General features: G+C 48.9%; 1 protein-coding gene across 1 annotated transcript in view; it reads right to left on the bottom strand.

The window, feature by feature from the left end:
- Positions 1-1,437: 1,437 nt before the first annotated feature.
- SIDT1 (SID1 transmembrane family member 1) overlaps positions 1,438-23,358 on the bottom strand; it is a 78,945-nt gene continuing 57,024 nt past the window's right edge. Inside the window, exons 9-26 of the mRNA XM_044284149.1 lie at positions 15,426-15,497; positions 15,246-15,339; positions 13,754-13,797; positions 13,568-13,639; positions 11,968-12,107; positions 11,139-11,212; positions 10,495-10,561; positions 10,154-10,227; positions 9,797-9,920; positions 9,142-9,259; positions 8,821-8,957; positions 5,550-5,658; positions 4,759-4,835; positions 4,583-4,629; positions 4,384-4,489; positions 4,079-4,189; positions 3,768-3,881; positions 1,438-3,476 (exon numbers count right to left, since the gene is read on the bottom strand). Coding sequence (XP_044140084.1) covers positions 3,414-3,476; positions 3,768-3,881; positions 4,079-4,189; positions 4,384-4,489; positions 4,583-4,629; positions 4,759-4,835; positions 5,550-5,658; positions 8,821-8,957; positions 9,142-9,259; positions 9,797-9,920; positions 10,154-10,227; positions 10,495-10,561; positions 11,139-11,212; positions 11,968-12,107; positions 13,568-13,639; positions 13,754-13,797; positions 15,246-15,339; positions 15,426-15,497 — 1,643 coding nt within the window. The 3' untranslated portion in view covers positions 1,438-3,413. The remainder of the gene's footprint in view (positions 3,477-3,767; positions 3,882-4,078; positions 4,190-4,383; positions 4,490-4,582; positions 4,630-4,758; positions 4,836-5,549; positions 5,659-8,820; positions 8,958-9,141; positions 9,260-9,796; positions 9,921-10,153; positions 10,228-10,494; positions 10,562-11,138; positions 11,213-11,967; positions 12,108-13,567; positions 13,640-13,753; positions 13,798-15,245; positions 15,340-15,425; positions 15,498-23,358) is intronic.

The raw sequence follows: 23,358 nt of genomic DNA, 5'->3' as shown, positions 1-23,358 counted from the left end.
TGTACTGATCCTGAGTTACATCCTGTATTATACTCCAGAGCTGCACTCACTATTCTGCTGGTGCAGTCACTGTGTACATACATTACTTATCCTGTACTGATCCTGAGTTACATCCTGTATTATACTCCAGAGCTGCACTCACTATTCTGCTGGTGCAGTCGCTGTGTACATACATTACTTATCCTGTACTGATCCTGAGGTATATCCTGTATTATACTCTAGAGCTGCACTCACTATTCTGCTGGTTCAGTCACTGTGTACATACAGTACTTATCCTGTACTGATCCTGAGTTACATCCTGTATTATACTCCAGAGCTGCACTCACTATTCTGCTGGTGCAGTCACTGTGTACATACATTACTTATCCTGTACTGATCCCGAGTTACATCCTGTATTATACTCCAGAGCTGCACTCACTATGTACATACATTACTTATCCTGTACTGATCCTGAGTAACATCCTGTATTATACTCCAGAGCTGCACTCACTATTCTGCTGGTCCAGTCACTGTGTACATACATTACTTATCCTGTACTGATCCAGAGTTACATCTTGTATTATACTCCAGAGCTGCAGTCACTATTCTGCTGGTGCAGCCACTGTGTACATACATTACTTATCCTGAGTTACATCCTGTATTATACTCCAGAGCTGCACTCACTATTCTGCTGGTGCAGTCACTGTGTACATACATTACTTATCCTGTACTGATCCTGAGTTACATCCTGTATTATACTCCAGAGCTGCACTCACTATTCTGCTGGTGCAGTCACTGTGTACATACATTACTTATCCTGTACTGATCCAGAGTTACATCTTGTATTATACTCCAGAGCTGCAGTCACTATTCTGCTGGTGCAGCCACTGTGTACATACATTACTTATCCTGTACTGATCCAGAGTTACATCCTGTATTATACTCCAGAGCTGCACTCACTATTCTGCTGGTGCAGTCACTGTGTACATACATTACTTATCCTGTACTGATCCTGAGTTACATCCTGTATTATACTCCAGAGCTGCACTCACTATATACATACATTACTTATCCTGTACGGATCCTGAGTTACATCCTGTATTATACTCCAGAGCTGCACTCACTATTATGCTGGTGCAGTCACTCCGTACATACATTACTTATCCTGTACTGATCCTGAGTTACATCCTGTATTCTACTCCAGAGCTGCACTCACTATTCTGCCGGTGCAGTCACTGTGTACATACATTACTTATCCTGTACTGATCCTGAGTTACATCCTGTGTTATACTCCAGAGCTGCACTTCATCTCCTAGCAGGCTGTGATTATTATGACATCATCGCACTGCTGTGAAAAGGTCTATAGCTCTGGTAATGGGGCTGGGAGATACAGAAACCCTTGTATGTAGAAGCAGTTTTTCCCGGGGACCCATAGATTGCAGCCGTAGATAATTATTGTTAATTGTTACATTTTATTTTAAAAAAGTACACCACTACAACTTTGTTCATCCTGGTCTTTCTGGTTCATGACTAGCATGCCAAAACTACAGTGAAGACTGACATTGACGAAGGATGAAAAGAGACATAAAGGTCTCGAGGTTTCAGGATCCGCTGGGTGATAACGGTTTGTGACTTAGGGGCACTTCTCTGGTGGGATCGGTGAGCACCTTGTTCCATGGCGGCAGTTTGACGGCAGGTGCAGAATAATGTCTCCAGGTTCTCAGCGATCGCCAGATAGTTGTCAACGTCTTGAGGTTTTCACCACACACAAAAATGTACAAATCACATTCCAATAAATTAAGTAGAAGATCCACGATTTCTACAACACGAGCAGCACTGAAGGGGTGGACACGACGGGGGCGACAGTCCAGAAAAGCAAGGGCTACAGTCATTAAGGTGAAAAAGATTTTACAAACATTTGGCAACAATTAGGTAAGTCAATGATTTCGCAAGGTAAAAATCTTTTTGTAGCATTTTAGCCAGAAAATGTATAAAAATTAGATTAATGGCTAACGGAAAATGATGACCACATTGCAGGCTTTCCGGACTGCTCCGGTCTCCTCCTCGGGTGTCTCTCAAGACAGAATCGTGCGGTAGATGAGACCAGGGATCAATGTGAGTGGAGGAGGAACAAACCGCTGCAGTTACAGATAAGGAGCGTGAACGTTTTATTGTCCCCCCGCTATATATCCAGTCCGTGAATGTGCTGAGGCAATGGTGGTCATGAAATGGTGGTCATGAAATTCCCTTTTAGTATCAGGACTTTGTCAGATCTTTCTTTTATTGTGTGGAGATGAGAGTTCATTCTTGTTTCACTGACCGAGACGCCAAGTGAGACGTACAATCAAGTGGACCATATAAGTCGTGGTGCAGGTACCTGGGATCTTGTAGTCCTGATGTGCACTGATCCCAGATGATTATGATGTCATCATTGTAACGGTACTAGGCCAAAGGCTTGATGGGGCAGGAGGACAGGAAGTCACTTTCAAACTCGGCCATTAACAGAATTGCATATTGTGGTGCCATTTGGCTCCCCATTGCTGTGGCGGTCTTCTGTAGGGATATGCTGTCACCAAATAAAAGGTAGCTATGGGTGAAGATGGATTTTGTAAGTTCCACCATAGATTCCTTTATTTTTTTTAATAAAAACCTGGCAGGCTTTTACTCCATCCTGGTGCGGAATACTGCAATATACAGATTCCACATCCTTGGTGGCCAGGATAGTCTCTTTTTATTTAGTAGGTCGTGTCCTGAAGGTAGCTGGCAAGGTGTTTAAGGACAGCTTCCGCCATCCAGAATGTATGCCCTTCTACCTCTCTTAAGGAATTCAGCCCTCATGGGTTCAGCACATTCATGGACTGGATATATATGAGAGGACAATAAAACGTTCACGCTCCTTATCTGTAACTGCTACAAATGTTTCATTCCCTCGGCTCACATCGATCTGCTTTATGTCGGTGGTCTCATCTGCCTCACTGTCCTAACCTGCCTGAGGAAGAGACCCGAGTGCTCTCGAAAGCTTGCAGTTTTGTCATCTTTTCAACCTTTAAAAAGGTATCGACCACTAAGGAATCTCATTTTTATATTGAAAGATTTGGCAGTAATCCCATCCCTGACCAGCAGGTGGCACCAACATGGCAGCCCAGGCAGGATTGCGTTGTGTCCGTAGCAGAGGAAACCTTCCTGAATTACGTAGACTGCTGGTGACCAAGTCTTACAGGTGACCCCAGAGCAGGGTGGTGACACGCAGGCAGCAGGTTTGTTCTTGAGAAAGCTGGTGGACTGAGGAGAGGGTGGTGCTCCTTCTGTCTCAGCTTCCGGCCGTTTCTCCTCCTCGTCTTCCTTTTTGGATATCCGGAAGGTAAACTGACCTTTCGCCTGGGATCCAGGCACGTCAAGCAATAACGGAGACGTCTACGGGCAGCCATGTCTCCTCAGAAGACCGGGATCTTGTCTCTGCGCACGTCGTCCAGGTCGTCATCCAGTGTGAGGAGAACCTGAGGAAGGAGGAAAGATTATTCCACCTGAGGAGCAGAAGACCCAGAACATTGGAAGAGACGATCCTAGAAGCCATGAGACTGAGAAGACCTAAGACGAGGCATTCAAGAGAAGCATGTGTAATATTCACTGACTGTTCATAGAGTGTAAGCTCCTGTGGCCAGAGGACTACGCTGCCCCGTGTATGCAGTCTCCTTGCCATCATATCCTTCACCTTTCTAGTAGCCAAAATGTTGCCCTGTGCCCGTCCCACTTTCTCCACCGCAAACCACAGACCTCACTGTACTCACCAGAAATGAGAAGAACATGGCAGTCGCAGAAAGAAAGTGCCAGATGTCATGGTCGTCGAAAAAGTGCATAAGGATACACTCGCGGTTCTTCTCACGGGACTGCGCTGGGCTCTCCTGTACATCAATACATTTTTGGTATTTAATTTTTTTTATGTATTCAGTTTTCCTGACTATCCAGGCCACAATATTGCAGTTCTCTTATTGTCCACTAGATGTCAGCACTACAAGCAGCAGTCTATTGTGTAGCGCTGCTGGCGACCACCAGGTGGCGATCGTCTAACACAAAAATTCAACAGGGGCCTTATTCTCACCTCCCAGCTGCTTAGGGTTTGGAAGAAGAAGTACAAGGCGGCAGCCCAGACGCCGGCGGTGGCCAAGATGCAGAAAAGCGGCAGCAGACGGATCCTCTCTGAGCTGCGGAGCTGCAAAAGGAAAATCGAGTGTGGGGAAAAAAAGTCTGCTCCACCTGCGGTTGTCTGTTCTGGGGTCAGGAAAAGCTGGATGACAGCAATGTGGGGGCAGGACAAGGGGATACCACCCAGCTGTCCCAGAACCCGACGTGTGTCATGTATGAGGTTCACGTGTTGTTTTTTTTCGCCGCCCCCTCCCTCGTTACCTTCATGATGATATAAAACGCCAGGTACAGCAGCAGGTTACAGATGAATATCCCCAACAAGTAGGAGGCAAAGTCTCGGGGGCGATACACCAGGCCAAAGATGGCGCTAGATGGCAAGGTGACAGGTTAGAGGTCACAGAACAAACGGCGGTCGCCATGACACCTAAAGATGCCGCGTTACATTGTGTCCAGTACTTACAAGAACCAGTTGACGATGTTCCCCACAATGAGCAGGATCATCCTGTCCTGAGGGAGAAAGATGGCGACAATCAGACTGCGCTACGAAAAACGCGCAAATCGCGTAATACAACTCATGACATGCAAATTTCAAGCTCCGCCTCTTTCATTGTGACATTGGCTCTGGTGGTCACCTACCATGTACATGGGCCGGCTGCACTGCTGAATACAGTCTATGTACACGATCTGGAAGATTCGCCGGAAAATCCCGAAATCTGTGGAGAAAGCAGAAGATTAAGCTTGAAATTCACTCACCGGAGCCCAGAAAGCTGAGATCTGATCAAGTGACGTTACAGGCCTGAGGCTGCACTACTGAGACTGATGACGTGATTCCTGTCAGGGGCAGTGTTGTCATGGGGACCTTGTGTGGAGCCAAATCATCATCTACATCAATGTTCACATGTAACCGCTAGTATGATGGGGATTGTGTTGTCGTTAGGACCTCTCAGTAGTGCAGCCTCAGGCTGCAACTTCAACCTGTCATAGCTTATGGTGGATTCACATTTTTAATGTTCGGGGACACATGAGACAAAAAGCAGAAAGGATGTTACCTGCGTTGGACACGTCTGTGTCAGGAGAGCAGAGGAGAGAGCAGAGAGATGGAGAGCGTCAGAAAGGAGGAAACCAGCACCAAGGTCAGAACAGGGGGAGGGTAACAGGCCGGGGGTCACATCCTATAATCCCCTATGGATCCAGTCCCAGGATATTATCGCAGGACGGATACCAGGCCCAATATTCGGCATAGTGTTAATATACTGACGGGAAGCTATTGTTTTCTGGAGTCAGCCATGTCCTGACACACCTGACTCTGCCTGGGCTGCACTAGACAGGAAGTGTGTGGTGCGCAGAAGATTATCTTCCCTCCCCACCCTGGGGTAACACGGCTATAACCACCCTGAGGGTACGGGAGGGATCCCCATCCTCCTCACCGATCCTGAAGCGTCCCATGTAATAGATGTGAGTGCTGAGCGCCAGGGACCCCACCACGTGGATGATGGAGAAGATCACCCAAAACCACCAGTTGTCCTTCCCGAAAACCTAGAGGAAAAGACGAGATGATTGGAGGCCAGAACATGGTCCAGGAGGTGGACAAAACCTACCTACAACCTACCTACCTACCTACACTTACATCAAGTCTAATCTATCATCTATCTAATCAAATCAAATACGCTTTATTGTCAGGACTAAATACATTTTAGCATTGCCAAAGCAAGTGGGAAATAATTAGGTAGCGTTGGGGGATGGGGACATATACAGGGTGGGAGTCCATGGTACATCAGGCTCCTCTCAGTCTATGGCAGGCAGTAATATATTGTGCTGCTATGGCCGTTGTGTTCTCCTCTTCCCCCAGCAGTATGGAGAGTCTCTCCTCCTCCTCCATGGACGTGAAGTCTGGGCAGAGATCAGACAGTCTCCTGAAGTCAGTCTCCCTCACTGCTGAGTATTTGGGGCACCGCAGCAGGAAATGAGCCTCATCCTCCCCGGCCTCCTGGTCGCACTGCTGGCACAGTCTGCTCTCCTGGGCATGTACCTCTGTCGATGACGCCCGGATTCAATGAGCAGGCTGTGGGCGCTCAGTCTGTACCGGCTCAGGATCTGTCTGTCTTTTGGATTGGGGAGTTTCTCCAGATTATGGGCCAGTTTGTACTCCCTCTGCAGGCTCTGGTATACTGTCAGCTTCTGGGATGCTATTATGTCGTTCCTCCAGACGCTAATATACTCCTCTTTGTACTTGTGTATCGTCCTCTGGATTCCGCCCTTTGTCAGGCTATATTGGTTGGTGGCTTGGGCAGGCTGGGTTTGGGTGACTTGTTGCTTTGTTTTTCTGGGGCATCTTGGTGTAGCAGGGCTTTGTGATGGTAGGAGCTGGGACTGCTGCTATGAAGATGGGCTCTGAATGATAGCGCCCTCTTCTGTACAGCAAAGTAGAGTGGGGAATCTGCCCAGTTCTGCTCGACAGGCGCTGTTTGAGGTGTCCCTGTGGACCTGGAGAAAGTGTTTGCAGAGTTCTAGGTGGAATAGTTCTGTTGGCCCAGAGTCCACCTTTGCCCGGTCTGGGTATATGTCTGGGCCCCAGACTTCGCTGCCATACAGGAGGATTGGGGCGATGATGGTGTCATGGATTTTAAGCCAGACGCCATCTGATGGCAGAGAAGGTTTTGCTCACCTTGTCTTTCAGTGTTTCCATGGCTTTCTTAAAACTCCCTGATTGGCTGATTTCTAGGCCCAGGTAGGTGTAGCTGTCTGTTTCTGAAATTGGACAGTTGTTTAGCAGGGAGGAAGGACACCGGCTGCTTTCCGGTTTCTTTTCTGGAACACCATGATGTTGGTTTTCTTTGGATTGATGGGCAGTGCCCATGTGTTACTGAACTTCTCCAGGATTTTCAGGTTATCATGGAGACCTTTCTCAGTTGGCGATAGTATCAGAAGATCATCTGCATAAAGGAGAAATTTCACCTCGGTGTCATAGAGGGTGAGACCAGGTGCTGTGGAGGACTCCAGAGGGTGAGACCAGGTGCTGTGGAGGACTCCAGAGGGTGAGACCAGGTGCTGAGGAGGACTCCAGAGGGTGAGACCAGGTGCTGTGGAGGACTCCAGAGCCGCTACCAGCTCATTGATGTAGATGTTAAACAGAGTTGGACTGAGGCTGCAGCCCTGTCTGACTCCTCGGCTCTGCTGGAAATAAGCCGTTCTCCTCCCATTTACCTTCACGCTGCATCTGTTCTCAGTGTAGGAGCTTCTGATGACATCATATGTTTTTCCTCCTATTCCGCTTTCAAGAAGTTTCAGGAATAGGTCCGGGTGCCACACTGAGTCAAAGGCCTTCTTAAAGTCCACAAATCAGGCATAGATCTTTCCCTGCTTTGTATTGTGGACATGGCTCTTGATGAGGCTCTGCAGGGTGTAGATGTGGTCCGTGGTGCGGTGGTTTGGTATGAAGCCTGCTTGGCTTCTGCTGAGGATCCTCTTATTCAGGATACTGCTGAGGAGTTTTCCCAGGTAGCTGCTGACACATATCCCTCTATAGTTGGCTGGGTCATACCCGTCTCCGCCCTTGTGTATGGGGGGTGATGATGCCTTGGTTCCAGCTCTGGGGGAAGTAGCCGGCACTCAGCACAACATTGTAGAGTTTTACTAATGCGACCTGGATACCTGGCGGGCTGTATTTGATCATTTCTGGAAGGATCCCATCTGGGCCGCTGGCTTTTTTACTCTTTATCACTGAGATCCTCTCTGTTATCTACTGCAGCGTGATCGGTGTGTCTAGAGGGTTTTGGAAAGATTTTTTCCTCCATATCCTTCAGCTTTTTTGTGATTTATTTTTGTTCTGGGCTTTGGTCCTCCCTCGAGATGGCTTTGTAAAGATCCTTGAAGTACTGGAGCCAGATGTTGCCGTTTTTGATGTGGAGGTTGGTGTTCTTGCTGGTTTTGTCCATCTGCTTCCATAGTTCCCAGAAGCAGTTGTCCTGGAGAGCGTCTTGGAGTTGGAGGAGCTTGGTTGAGATGTTGCCTTGCTTTTTCTTTCTGAGGGTATTTTTGTATTGCCTTTGTATGTTGTTGTAGGCTTCCCTCAGACTGGGGTTGTTCGGATCTTGGTGTTTCCTATTTGAGGCCGTTCTTAGCGCCTTCCTTATATCTTTACACTCCCGGTCAAACCAGCGGTTGGGTTGTTGCTTTTTTGGCCTTTAGTTGTATCTTTTGAGGTCAGACATTTCCGCCATGGTGCAAAGTATATTATTAATTATTAGATTTACTCCTTCTAGGTTCAGCTCATACACTTTACTATGGAGGTTATGGAGCATCTCCTGGATCTCTGCGCTGTTTATGGTCTCCATATACTTTGGGGCTGACATCTTGGACCATTTAAAAGATGGAGGTAGGTTAAAGAGGCCGGTCTGCTGAGATGTTTGTGCTGGTGGTTTACTTCTGGATTTAATGTATAGGAGCAGTTGGTCTGACAGGTGTGTCTGTGGGGTGACTGTGAAGCCACCAACATTTGTGGGGTCCATATCTGTGATGGCGTAGTCCTCCTACATGGGAGTTTAGGGTATATCTACCAAGAGAGTCTCCCTTGGTGCTAGCTATCTATCTATCTATCTTATATATCTCATATCTATCTACAGCCCCTAATGTTGGGGTGGTGTGAGATTAACCCCTCGTACACCTGTCAGTAAGTAGGCAGACGCCTGGAGTACGTACCACCCCCAGGACCGCCAGGAAAATGACCAAAGCAAAGGAGGCGTAGGCTGCGTAGGCGCTGGCGTTGATGTCGGGGTGCCGCGTCTGGTACAGTTTCAGCATGCAGAGCCCGGCGATCATGTACATGAAGGACGTGTCTGCGGAGGGAACATAAAAAAACGGAATGTACAGGACCGAATCCGAGGAGACGTTAGCCTCATCCTCCCGCATGACAGCGCTGAACTACACGTCTCAGCATCTGAGCAGAATAAGGAACACTGGGAGATTTCAGCTCTGAAGCCTCCAGGATTGTGACTGGTCTTCATGATATCAGTCTCTTACCAAACTGGAAGTTGGAGTAGTTGGGGCAGACGTGGTAACAGGCGCTGAGGATGCCCTCTGTGGTCAGGGCGATGCCCATTGTGTAGAAGAGGCCGAAATGCTTGGGGATCCCGAATTCCTGCAACAAGATGACATGTCCCCTACATATGACACCTAATAACTGCATTAACCCCTTCTTCACCGCAGTGCGCACGGTCCCCAGCTGCAGGTGACGGGCTGCAGAGCTGTCATTCTTACAAGCCCCTCCCACAAATGAAGTGTTATCATTGTATTATAAAATATTTAGCAATTTTCGGCTTCCTGTCAGTGAATTGAATCATTCTCACAAACACTTCTCACCGCTGAGTGTTTGCTACAATTGTATCCAGCCAGTAAACACATCGTAGGCCCAAGTCTGTCCTCGTAGCTTGTTACAATGTATCAGTCTGGAGTCCGGGCTGTGTCTAGACTAGAAACAACTGTAGCAAACCCTCAGCTGTAACGGTTCATACTTCAGGGATGATTTCATCAACTGACAGCAAGCAAAGATCTTACAAATGGTAAGAGAAGTTTAGAGGAAGGTTGCAGATTGCTCCTCATTTGCGCAGCGCTGGGAGGTGATGACAGCGCCGAGGCTCGGCCTCTTGTAACGCGGCGGTGGCGGCGGTGCTCGTACCAGGGCGTAGATGTCGTTGACCTCCACTAAGCTCTGGTGCTGGAGATCTCGGTACAGGACGATGAGGAGGAAGAGAAATCCGAGGAGGACATGGCCCAGGTTACTCAGGATGTTATTAAACGCACTAAACACGGGGAGAAGAAGAAGCGCGACGTTAAATATCTACAGGTCATTCAAGGCAAACAGCAACAAATAGCTGGGGGACAACCAATATGGCCGCCATCAGCTCCTATAGTTGGCAACCAGCTTTCCCACACCCCTGAATGGCTGATCAGCCTAGGTAAGTAGTCTTATGGGGGGACGGGGCCTGAGAAAGCTGGGTGACACCGACTCCCCCATCCCATGTAGGGGGCTCACCTGAGAACCCCGAGAGGATGGGCGCACAGGAAGTTATAGTAACAGATGTCCTGGTTTCCGGTCACATTGACCACCTGGTGAAGAGAAGACAACATGGATCTTATGTTACATCAGGCCCTGTGCTCCAGTCACATCCAGAGCTGCACACACAATGCGGGTAACTCTGGAGCGGCAGGACTTGTCATCTCTCTGCAGTCCCTGCTGCTTCAGTCTCTGCTCATGTGCAATCTATGGCAGACATACAGCAGGACGCTACATCTCCCGCAACGCTTTACAGCAGATCAGGTGCATTGTGGAATGTGAGACAGGATCGGCAGAGGGGGGAGGAGGGTGCTACCTACTGTCTGGTAGGTGATGACGAGCTGGACCACGGGCAGAGCGTAGAACACGGCGATGGTGACTATGTTCCTGTGCGGGAAGAGAAGGGAAGCGATGAATCCAGGATACAAGGACCGACAACTAGAGATACCATGATGCAAGGGCCACACACAACCATGATGCAAGGGCCACACACAACCATGATGCAAGGGCCACACACGACCATGAAGCAGGGGGGCCACACACGACCATGAAGCAGGGGGGCCACACATGACCATGAGGCAGGGGGGCCACACATGACCATGAGGCAGGGGGGCCACACACGACCATGAGGCAGGGGGGCCACACACGACCATGATGCAAGGGGGCCACACACGACTATGAAGCAGAAGGGGGCCACACACGACCATGATGCAAGGGGGCCACACACAACCATGATGCAAGGGGGCCACACACAACCATGATGCAAGGGGGCCACACACAACCATGATGCAAGGGGGCCACACACGACCATGATGCAAGGGGGCCACACACGACCATGATGCAAGGGGGCCACACACGACTATGAAGCAGAAGGGGGCCACACACAACCATGAAGCAGAAGGGGGCCATACACGACCATGAAGCAGAAGGGGGCCACACACAACCTAGACCGGAGGCCGCTCACCAGAAGTAGATCCTGTACTTCTTGCTGATGGTTCTCCGGTCCTTGATGGACAGATCGGACACGTACAGCAGCGTCTGTAGGAGGAATAATCATATATACTGGAATACTAATGGAAACCATGGGGACAATATAGCCGCCGCGGCGTCATCATGTGAACTTTAAAAAAATAATAGCAAATACAGGTGCACTCTGCGGTCTCACTAAACCCTCAAACTGATTTTAAAATTGAGAGATTAGCCAACATGTCCTACGGTGTAGGACATGTCTGAGCCCGAGCACCGCGCCAAGGTTTCTCAAGTAGCTCGGGACCTAACACTCACCCACCTGTGCCGTAGGGGCATTACCAGGAGCCAGTGGGCAAATTACAGGAGCATGAGGCCAACTCCAAACAACTGGTGAGTTGTATGTGAGTCGGCCTCATGCACAGGTAGGTGAGTGTTAGGTCCCGAGCTACTTGAGAAACCTTGGCGCGGTGCTCGGGCTCAGACATGTCCTCCACCGTAGGACATGTTGGCTAATCTTTCAATTTTAAAATCAGTTTGAGGGTTTAGTAAGACCGCAGAGTGCACCTGTATTTGCTATTATATTGCTATATTGATTATCACATCCACATAATTGCTATCTTGTGTAGGATGTCTATTGTGATACTTGTGGTTCGCTGCAGGCATCCTCCACCGTATGCATTTTTGCTGGGGATCGCCATTAGCAACGGGCCACAAGTGCAGGATTTGCTCCCCTGTATATATGCACGACTGCATGTGGGTTTGAGCACCTCCTGCTTGTTCAATACCACGCCATTCTTTTCAGTTTGTAATCATGTGAACTTTACCTTGGCTTGGATGACATTTTTATCGCCCTCCATCTCCGGGATTCCGTCAAAGTCACTTTCTTCATCCACAGAGCTGTCGGAGTAAACCCGCGGGCGAGGAATGGGGGGAACAGATTTCCCTTTTCTTTGGCGTGACTCATCTGCGGAGAAAAATGGTTTGAATATGATAAGAATTAAAAAATACGTCATCTGATAATATTATCAAATAATCCGATAATCCGACATCTGATAATCCGACACTTGTTTCTGACCACAGACAGCAACTGGGTGAATGCATTCTGCTGTTCCCTGTTATCAGCCATTCCCTGCAGTCTGCCGCCCTTACCTATCGCCCCGTAGCTGCTGCTGCCGCTCTGACCTATGACCCCATAGCTGCTGCTGCCGCTCTTACCTATTGCCCCGTAGCTGCTGCTGCCGCTCTCACTTATGACCCCATAGCTGCTGCTGCTCTCACTTATGACCCCATAGCTGCTGCCGCTCTTACCTATCACCCCGAAGTTGCTGCTGCTCTTACCTATCATCCCCTAGCTGCGGCTGCTTTTACCTATCACCCCGTAACTTCTGCTGCTCTTACCTATCACCCTGTAGCTGCTGCTGCTCTTATCTATTGTCCCATAGAGGCTGCTGCTGATGCTCTTACCTATCACCCCGTAGCTGCTGCTGCTCTTACCTATCGCCCTGTGGCTGCTGCTGCTCTTACCTATCGCCCTGTGGCTGCTGCTGCTCTTACCTATCGCCCTGTTGCTGCTGCTGCTCTTACCTATCGCCCTGTTGCTGCTGCTGCTCTTACCTATCACCCCGTAGCTGCTGCTGCACTTACCTATTGCTCTGTGGCTGCTGCTGCTCTTACCTATCGCCCCATAGCTGCTGCTGCTCTTACCTATCGCCCTGTGGCTGCTGCTGCTCTTACCTATCGCCCTGTGGCTGCTGCTGCTCTTACCTATCACCCCGTAGCTGCTGCTGCTCTTACCTATCGCCCTGTGGCTGCTGCTGCTCTTACCTATCGCCCTGTGGCTGCTGCTGCTCTTACCTATCACCCCGTAGCTGCTGCTGCTCTTACCTATCGCCCTGTGGCTGCTGCTGCTCTTACCTATCGCCCTGTTGCTGCTGCTGCTCTTACCTATCGCCCTGTTGCTGCTGCTGCTCTTACCTATCACCCCGTAGCTGCTGCTGCACTTACCTATCACTCTGTGGCGGCTGCTGCTCTTACCTATCGCCCCATAGCTGCTGCTGCTCTTACCTATCGCCCTGTGGCTGCTGCTGCTCTTACCTATCACCCCGTAGCTGCTGCTGCTCTTACCTATCGCCCTGTGGCTGCTGCTGCTCTTACCTATCGCCCTGTGGCTGCTGCTGCTCTTACCTATCGCCCCATAGCTGCTGCTGCTCTTACCTATCGCCCTGTGGCTGCTGCTGCTCTTACCTATCGCCCTGTGGCTGCTGCTGCTCTTACCTATCACCCTGTGGCTGCTGCTGCTCTTACCTATCGCCCCATAGCTGCTGCTGCTCTTACCTATCGCCCTGTGGCTGCTGCTGCTCTTACCTATCACCCCGTAGCTGCTGCTGCACTTACCTATCGCCCTGTGGCTGCTGCTGCTCTTACCTATCGCCCCATAGCTGCTGCCCTCTGGGGTGCTGGTGGTGATGGGATGTGAAGCTGCCACCGTTCCCTCTCCTGTAATAGTAACACAATGAGAATCTGAATAGATGCTGTGGTCACATAATCTCTCCCCTACATGGAGTAACTGGGGAGTAATCACTACAAATACTCAATGTCCAGCAGCCGCACCTTCCTCCGGGCTCCTATTAATGTTCAGACCTTTCTTCTGCATTCTGGAAAAACAAAAAATTCATAAAAGAGAGCACAATGCACTTCACTACCCACAGTCACCACAAGGGGGTGCAGCACACTCCACCACTAACATGTACTACCCACAGTCACCACAAGAGGGAGCAGCACACTCCACCACTAACATGTACTACCCACAGTCACCAGACGAGGGTGCAGCACACTCCACCACTAACATGTACTACCCACAGTCACCAGAAGAGGGTGCAGCACACTCCACTACTAACATGTACTACCCACAGTCACCAGAAGGGGGTGCAGCACACTCCACCACTAACATGTACTACCCACAGTCACCAGAAAGGGGTGCAGCACACTCCACCACTAACATGTACTACCCACAGCCACCAGACGAGGGTGCAGCACACTCCACCACTAACATGTACTACCCACAGCCACCAGACGAGGGTGCAGCACACTCCACCACTAACATGTACTACCCACAGTCACCAGAAGGGGGTGCAGCACACTCCACTACTAACATGTACTACCCACAGTCACCAGAAGGCGGTGCAGCACACTCCACCACTAACATGTACTACCCGCAGTCACCAGAAGGCGGTGCAGCACACTCCACTACTAACATGTACTACCCACAGTCACCAGAAGGGGGTGCAGCACACTCCACCACTAACATGTACTACCCACAGTCACCAGAAGGGGGTGCAGCACACTCCACCACTAACATGTACTACCCACAGTCACCAGAAGGCGGTGCAGCACACTCCACCACTAACATGTACTACCCGCAGTCACCAGAAGGCGGTGCAGCACACTCCACTACTAACATGTACTACCCACAGTCACCAGAAGGGGGTGCAGCACACTCCACCACTAACATGTACTACCCACAGTCACCAGAAGGGGGTGCAGCACACTCCACCACTAACATGTACTACCCACAGTCACCAGAAGGGGGTGCAGCACACTCCACCACTAACATGTACTACCCACAGTCACCAGAAGGGGGTGCAGCACACTCCACCACTAACATGTAATAACCACAGTCACCAGAAGGGGGTGCAGCACACTCCACCATTAGCATGTACTACCCACAGTCACCAGAAGGCGGTGCAGCACACTCCACCACTAACATGTAATAACCACAGTCACCAGAAGGGGGTGCAGCACACTCCACTACTAACGTGTACTACCCACAGTCACCAGAAGGGGGTGCAGCACACTCCACCACTAACATGTACTACCCACAGTCACCAGAAGGGGGTGCAGCACACTCCACCACTAACATGTACTACCCACAGTCACCAGAAGGCGGTGCAGCACACTCCACCACTAACATGTACTACCCACAGTCACCAGAAGGGGGTGCAGCACACTCCACCACTAACATGTACTACCCACAGTCACCAGAAGGGGGTGCAGTGCTTTATAATTCTGGGGACTGTCCACCTTTTAGTTTTCTGGAACCCACCTTAAATGATGAATGAATAACACCACAAACGCCCCCAGATAGAAGATGAGAAAGAAGAGGAGGCACAGGAGGGTGGCGTGGATGTAGACGGAATCTGGAGATTGGAAGATACGGGTCATGTGACTGTTACTTTAGCGACATACATAGTATACAGCATATATGGGGGCCCGGGGCACTTACCGTTGATAGCCGGTTTGATGGTCACCTCCATGTACTTCACCCGCTTCAGGTTCCAGGTGTGGTTCCCGATCCCTGTAGAAGGAGATGGCAAAAACGATCAGTGTGTGAATGTTACAAAGTATCAAAGATAGGAGATGTGAGACAGAGGACTGCTACACTGTAACGACTCTGCAGAGACCGAGGAGAGGAAGAAATATAAGAAGAGAAGATATGGAATTAATAATAATCTCTGCCCGGACAGCGAGTGATCACACTGACAAAAACCGCCCCAGATAGAAATGTCGGAGGGTGTGAAACACGTCCTGCGTCTCAGGCAGGTAAATAATTGTGGTAGGATTATACACCACAAGAGGGCGTAAAAGTGCTTCCCCTGCTGCCCTAGAAAAAGGCTCTCAGAGGCTACTTTTGAGCAGTGTACCGCTTGGTGAGAGATCAGTTACTGCTAGCCATGCCTCTGACATTTTGCCAATTTGACAGACTTTGGAGGAGGCGCATCATTGGACAGAGAAGCAGGATGGTGGTTTCGATGAATTGCTGCCATCTAGGCTGTTTTGACCCCGCGGTTCGGAGATGCTGGGGGCAGTGGTTACATGAGGACACGCGGTGATCAGGTTCCGGGCGGCCCAGACACCAGTGGAGAGGACGGTCTGATCCCCTGACAAGCATGAGCAGCTCCACCGTCCAGACGCAGGCAGCCCCTTCATTACACCCCTGTCTCTGCCCGGACTGCTTCAGGGACCTGTCACGATGCCCAGTAGGAGTCCTGCCATTGACAGCAGCCACTGTCACCTTTGTTTGCAATGGTGTCATGAACGAGGAACCTGGACTTCTCCGGACTGGAACCGTATTGTCTTTAGCGATGATTACAGGTTCTGTTTGGGATCTGACGATGGGCGGTTTGGAGTATGGAGGCCTCGTGCTTCTATCCTGCCTGTGGAGCGACACACTGCCCCACCCTGCTGGTGTAATGATCTGCGGAGCCATCACATAGGACAGTCGGTCACCCCTGGCAGTGCGAGGAGGACACTAACAGCTCAGCGATACGTGCCGGACATCCTGCAGCCACATGTGGTCCTCTCATGGCAGGATAATGCTCACCTGCACACAGCAAGGGTTTCCCAGGAACGTCTCCTCCATATGACACATTCTTGGCTGCCCGGTCACCAGATTTACCACCGATCCAGCATTTATGGGACCAGATGGGACGCCGGTTTCACCAACCTATGAGTGCACAGGATCTACAGTCCCAACTGTGACATCTGTGGGCAAATGTGCTGCAGGATACCATACAGAACCTGTATGCCTCGATGCCCAACCGTATCTCATCTTGTATCCAGGCTAGAGGCCGTATCTCATCTTCTGTCCATGAAGGAGGTTGTATTATATCTTGTATTCAGGCTAAAGACCATATCTCATCTTGTATGCGCGCTAGAGGCCATATCTCATCTTGTATCCAGACTAGAGGCCGTATATCATCTTGTATCCAGACTAGAGGCCGTATCTCATCTTATATGCAGGGTAGAGGCCGTATCTCATCTTATATGCAGGGTAGAGGCAGTATCTCATCTTATATGCAGGGTAGAGGCCGTATCTCATCTTGTATCCAGACTAGAGGCCGTATCTCATCTTATATGCAGGGTAGAGGCCGTATCTCATCTTATATGCAGGGTAGAGGCCGTATCTCATCTTGTATCCAGACTAGAGGCCGTATCTCATCTTATATGCAGGCTAGAGGCCGTATCTCATCTTGTATCCAGACTAGAGGCCGTATCTCATCTTATATGCAGGGTAGAGGCCGTATCTCATCTTGTATCCAGACTAGAGGTCGTATCTCATCTTGTATCCAGACTAGAGGCCGTATCTCATCTTGTATCCAGACTAGAGGCCGTATCTCATCTTGTATCCAGACTAGAGGCCGTATCTCATCTTATATGCAGGGTAGAGGCCGTATCTCATCTTGTATCCAGACTAGAGGTCGTATCTCATCTTATATGCAGGGTAGAGGTCGTATCTCATCTTGTATCCAGACTAGAGGCCGTATCTCATCTTATATGCAGGGTAGAGGCCGTATCTCATCTTGTATCCAGACTAGAGGTCGTATCTCATCTTATATGCAGGGTAGAGGCCGTATCTCATCTTATATGCAGGGTAGAGGCCGTATCTCATCTTATATGCAGGGTAGAGGCCGTATCTCATCTTATATGCAGGGTAGAGGCCGTATCTCATCTTGTATCCAGACTAGAGGCCGTATCTCATCTTATATGCAGACTAGAGGCCGTATCTCATCTTATATGCAGGGTAGAGGCCGTATCTCATCTTGTATCCAGACTAGAGGTCGTATCTCATCTTGTATCCAGACTAGAGGTCGTATCTCATCTTATATGCAGGGTAGAGGTCGTATCTCATCTTGTATCCAGACTAGAGGCCGTATCTCATCTTGTATCCAGACTAGAGGCCGTATCTCATCTTGTATCCAGGCTAGAGGCCGTATCTCATCTTGTATCCAGACTAGAGGCCGTATCTCATCTTGTATCCAGACTAGAGGCCGTATCTCATCTTGTATCCAGGCTAGAGGCCGTATCTCATCTTGTATCCAGACTAGAGGCCGTATCTCATCTTGTATCCAGCCTAGAGGCCGTATCTCATCTTGTATCCAGACTAGAGGCCGTATCTCATCTTGTATCCAGGCTAGAGGCCGTATCTAATCTTGTATCCAAGCTAGAGGCTGTATCTCATCTTATATGCAGGGTAGAGGCCGTATCTCATCTTATATGCAGGGTAGAGGTCGTATCTCATCTTGTATCCAGACTAGAGGTCGTATCTCATCTTATATGCAGGGTAGAGGCTGTATCTCATCTTATATGCAGGGTAGAGGCCGTATCTCATCTTATATGCAGGGTAGAGGCCGTATCTCATCTTATATGCAGGGTAGAGGCCGTATCTCATCTTATATGCAGGGTAGAGGCCGTATCTCATCTTATATGCAAGGTAGAGGCCGTATCTCATCTTATATGCAGGGTAGAGGCCGTATCTCATCTTATATGCAGGGTAGAGGCCGTATCTCATCTTATATGCAGGGTAGAGGCCGTATCTCATCTTGTATCCAGACTAGAGGCCGTATCTCATCTTATTTGCAGGGTAGAGGCCGTATCTCATCTTGTATCCAGACTAGAGGTCGTATCTCATCTTGTATCCAGACTAGAGGACGTATCTCATCTTATATGCAGGGTAGAGGCCGTATCTCATCTTATATGCAGGGTAGAGGCCGTATCTCATCTTGTATCCAGACTAGAGGCCGTATCTCATCTTATATGCAGACTAGAGGCCGTATCTCATCTTGTATCCAGACTAGAGGCCGTATCTCATCTTATATGCAGGGTAGAGGCCGTATCTCATCTTGTATCCAGACTAGAGGTCGTATCTCATCTTGTATCCAGACTAGAGGTCGTATCTCATCTTATATGCAGGGTAGAGGCCGTATCTCATCTTGTATCCAGACTAGAGGCCGTATCTCATCTTGTATCCAGACTAGAGGCCGTATCTCATCTTATATGCAGGGTAGAGGCCGTATCTCATCTTGTATCCAGACTAGAGGTCGTATCTCATCTTGTATCCAGACTAGAGGTCGTATCTCATCTTATATGCGGGGTAGAGGTCGTATCTCATCTTGTATCCAGACTAGAGGCCGTATCTCATCTTGTATCCAGACTAGAGGCCGTATCTCATCTTGTATCCAGGCTAGAGGCCGTATCTCATCTTGTATCCAGACTAGAGGCCGTATCTCATCTTGTATCCAGACTAGAGGCCGTATCTCATCTTATATGCAGGGTAGAGGCCGTATCTCATCTTGTATCCAGACTAGAGGTCGTATCTCATCTTATATGCAGGGTAGAGGTCGTATCTCATCTTGTATCCAGACTAGAGGCCGTATCTCATCTTATATGCAGGGTAGAGGTCGTATCTCATCTTGTATCCAGACTAGAGGCCGTATCTCATCTTGTATCCAGACTAGAGGCCGTATCTCATCTTGTATCCAGGCTAGAGGCCGTATCTCATCTTGTATCCAGACTAGAGGCCGTATCTCATCTTGTATCCAGACTAGAGGCCGTATCTCATCTTGTATCCAGGCTAGAGGCCGTATCTCATCTTGTATCCAGACTAGAGGCCGTATCTCATCTTATATGCAGACTAGAGGCCGTATCTCATCTTGTATCCAGACTAGAGGCCGTATCTCATCTTATATGCAGGGTAGAGGCCGTATCTCATCTTGTATCCAGACTAGAGGTCGTATCTCATCTTGTATCCAGACTAGAGGTCGTATCTCATCTTGTATCCAGGCTAGAGGCCGTATCTCATCTTGTATCCAGACTAGAGGCCGTATCTCATCTTGTATCCAGACTAGAGGCCGTATCTCATCTTGTATCCAGGCTAGAGGCCGTATCTCATCTTGTATCCAGAGTAGAGGCCGTATCTCATCTTGTATCCAGGCTAGAGGCCGTATCTCATCTTGTATCCAGACTAGAGGCCGTATCTCATCTTGTATCCAGGCTAGAGGCCGTATCTAATCTTGTATCCAAGCTAGAGGCTGTATCTCATCTTATATGCAGGGTAGAGGCCGTATCTCATCTTATATCCAGACTAGAGGTCGTATCTCATCTTGTATCCAGACTAGAGGTCGTATCTCATCTTATATGCAGGGTAGAGGCTGTATCTCATCTTATATGCAGGGTAGAGGCCGTATCTCATCTTATATGCAGGGTAGAGGCCGTATCTCATCTTATATGCAGGGTAGAGGCCGTATCTCATCTTATATGCAGGGTAGAGGCCGTATCTCATCTTATATGCAGGGTAGAGGCCGTATCTCATCTTATATGCAGGGTAGAGGCCGTATCTCATCTTATATGCAGGGTAGAGGCCGTATCTCATCTTATATGCAGGGTAGAGGCCGTATCTCATCTTGTATCCAGACTAGAGGCCGTATCTCATCTTATATGCAGGGTAGAGGCCGTATCTCATCTTATATGCAGGGTAGAGGCCGTATCTCATCTTGTATCCAGACTAGAGGCCGTATCTCATCTTATATGCAGGGTAGAGGCCGTATCTCATCTTGTATCCAGGCTAGAGGCCGTATCTCATCTTGTATCCAGACTAGAGGCCGTATCTCATCTTGTATCCAGGCTAGAGGCCGTATCTAATCTTGTATCCAAGCTAGAGGCTGTATCTCATCTTATATGCAGGGTAGAGGCCGTATCTCATCTTATATCCAGACTAGAGGTCGTATCTCATCTTGTATCCAGACTAGAGGTCGTATCTCATCTTATATGCAGGGTAGAGGCTGTATCTCATCTTATATGCAGGGTAGAGGCCGTATCTCATCTTATATGCAGGGTAGAGGCCGTATCTCATCTTGTATGCAGGGTAGAGGCCGTATCTCATCTTATATGCAGGGTAGAGGCCGTATCTCATCTTATATGCAGGGTAGAGGCCGTATCTCATCTTATATGCAGGGTAGAGGCCGTATCTCATCTTGTATCCAGACTAGAGGCCGTATCTCATCTTATATGCAGGGTAGAGGCCGTATCTCATCTTGTATCCAGACTAGAGGTCGTATCTCATCTTATATGCAGGGTAGAGGTCGTATCTCATCTTGTATCCAGACTAGAGGCCGTATCTCATCTTATATGCAGGGTAGAGGCCGTATCTCATCTTGTATCCAGACTAGAGGTCGTATCTCATCTTATATGCAGGGTAGAGGCCGTATCTCATCTTATATGCAGGGTAGAGGCCGTATCTCATCTTATTTGCAGGGTAGAGGCCGTATCTCATCTTATATGCAGGGTAGTGGCCGTATCTCATCTTATATGCAGGGTAGAGGCCGTATCTCATCTTATATGCAGGGTAGAGGTCGTATCTCATCTTGTATGCAGGGTAGAGGTCGTATCTCATCTTGTATCCAGACTAGAGGCCGTATCTCATCTTGTATCCAGACTAGAGGCCGTATCTCATCTTATATGCAGGGTAGAGGTCGTATCTCATCTTGTATCCAGACTAGAGGCCGTATCTCATCTTATATGCAGGGTAGAGGCCGTATCTCATCTTGTATCCAGACTAGAGGCCGTATCTCATCTTATATGCAGGGTAGAGGCCGTATCTCATCTTGTATCCAGGCTAGAGGCCGTATCTCATCTTGTATCCAGACTAGAGGCCGTATCTCATCTTGTATCCAGGCTAGAGGCCGTATCTAATCTTGTATCCAAGCTAGAGGCTGTATCTCATCTTATATGCAGGGTAGAGGCCGTATCTCATCTTATATCCAGACTAGAGGTCGTATCTCATCTTGTATCCAGACTAGAGGTCGTATCTCATCTTATATGCAGGGTAGAGGCTGTATCTCATCTTATATGCAGGGTAGAGGCCGTATCTCATCTTATATGCAGGGTAGAGGCCGTATCTCATCTTGTATGCAGGGTAGAGGCCGTATCTCATCTTATATGCAGGGTAGAGGCCGTATCTCATCTTATATGCAGGGTAGAGGCCGTATCTCATCTTATATGCAGGGTAGAGGCCGTATCTCATCTTGTATCCAGACTAGAGGCCGTATCTCATCTTATATGCAGGGTAGAGGCCGTATCTCATCTTGTATCCAGACTAGAGGTCGTATCTCATCTTATATGCAGGGTAGAGGTCGTATCTCATCTTGTATCCAGACTAGAGGCCGTATCTCATCTTATATGCAGGGTAGAGGCCGTATCTCATCTTGTATCCAGACTAGAGGTCGTATCTCATCTTATATGCAGGGTAGAGGCCGTATCTCATCTTATATGCAGGGTAGAGGCCGTATCTCATCTTATTTGCAGGGTAGAGGCCGTATCTCATCTTATATGCAGGGTAGTGGCCGTATCTCATCTTATATGCAGGGTAGAGGCCGTATCTCATCTTATATGCAGGGTAGAGGTCGTATCTCATCTTGTATGCAGGGTAGAGGTCGTATCTCATCTTGTATCCAGACTAGAGGCCGTATCTCATCTTGTATCCAGACTAGAGGCCGTATCTCATCTTATATGCAGGGTAGAGGTCGTATCTCATCTTGTATCCAGACTAGAGGCCGTATCTCATCTTATATGCAGGGTAGAGGCCGTATCTCATCTTGTATCCAGGCTAGAGGCCGTATCTCATCTTATATGCAGGCTAGAGGCCGTATCACATCTTATATGCAGGGTAGAGGCCGTATCACATCTTATATGCAGGGTAGAGGCCGTATCTCATCTTATATGCAGGGTAGAGGCCGTATCTCATCTTATATGTAGGGTAGAGGCCGTATCTCATCTTATATGCAGGGTAGAGGCCGTATCTCATCTTATATGCAGGGTAGAGGCCGTATCTCATCTTATATGCAGGGTAGAGGTCGTATCTCATCTTGTATCCAGACTAGAGGCCGTATCTCATCTTATATGCAGGGTAGAGGCCGTATCTCATCTTGTATTCAGACTAGAGGTCGTATCTCATCTTATATGCAGGGTAGAGGTCGTATCTCATCTTGTATGCAGGGTAGAGGCCGTATCTCATCTTATATGCAGGGTAGAGGCCGTATCTCATCTTGTATGCAGGGTAGAGGCCGTATCTCATCTTGTATTCAGACTAGAGGTCGTATCTCATCTTATATGCAGGGTAGAGGCCGTATCTCATCTTATATGCAGGGTAGAGGCCGTATCTCATCTTATATGCAGGGTAGAGGCCGTATTCTAATATGTGAATGTTACTCCTCCATGCACATGCGCAGCTCCTTATTTCACCTCTAGGGGGCAGCACTATTCCTTTAGCATTGTTTGTATAATGTCGCCATATTCTGCAGTCACACACTGGCGTCCAGGCTATTTATATGGTGCAGACTGGATACAAACCCTCAGCTGTGATCAGTATTAGCTCTGTACAG

Source organism: Bufo gargarizans, chromosome 3 (genome assembly GCF_014858855.1).
Source record: "Bufo gargarizans isolate SCDJY-AF-19 chromosome 3, ASM1485885v1, whole genome shotgun sequence".
NCBI lineage: Eukaryota > Metazoa > Chordata > Amphibia > Anura > Bufonidae > Bufo > Bufo gargarizans.
The sequence above is the reverse complement of the archived record's forward strand: the minus strand, read 5'-3'. Positions and strand labels throughout refer to the sequence as shown.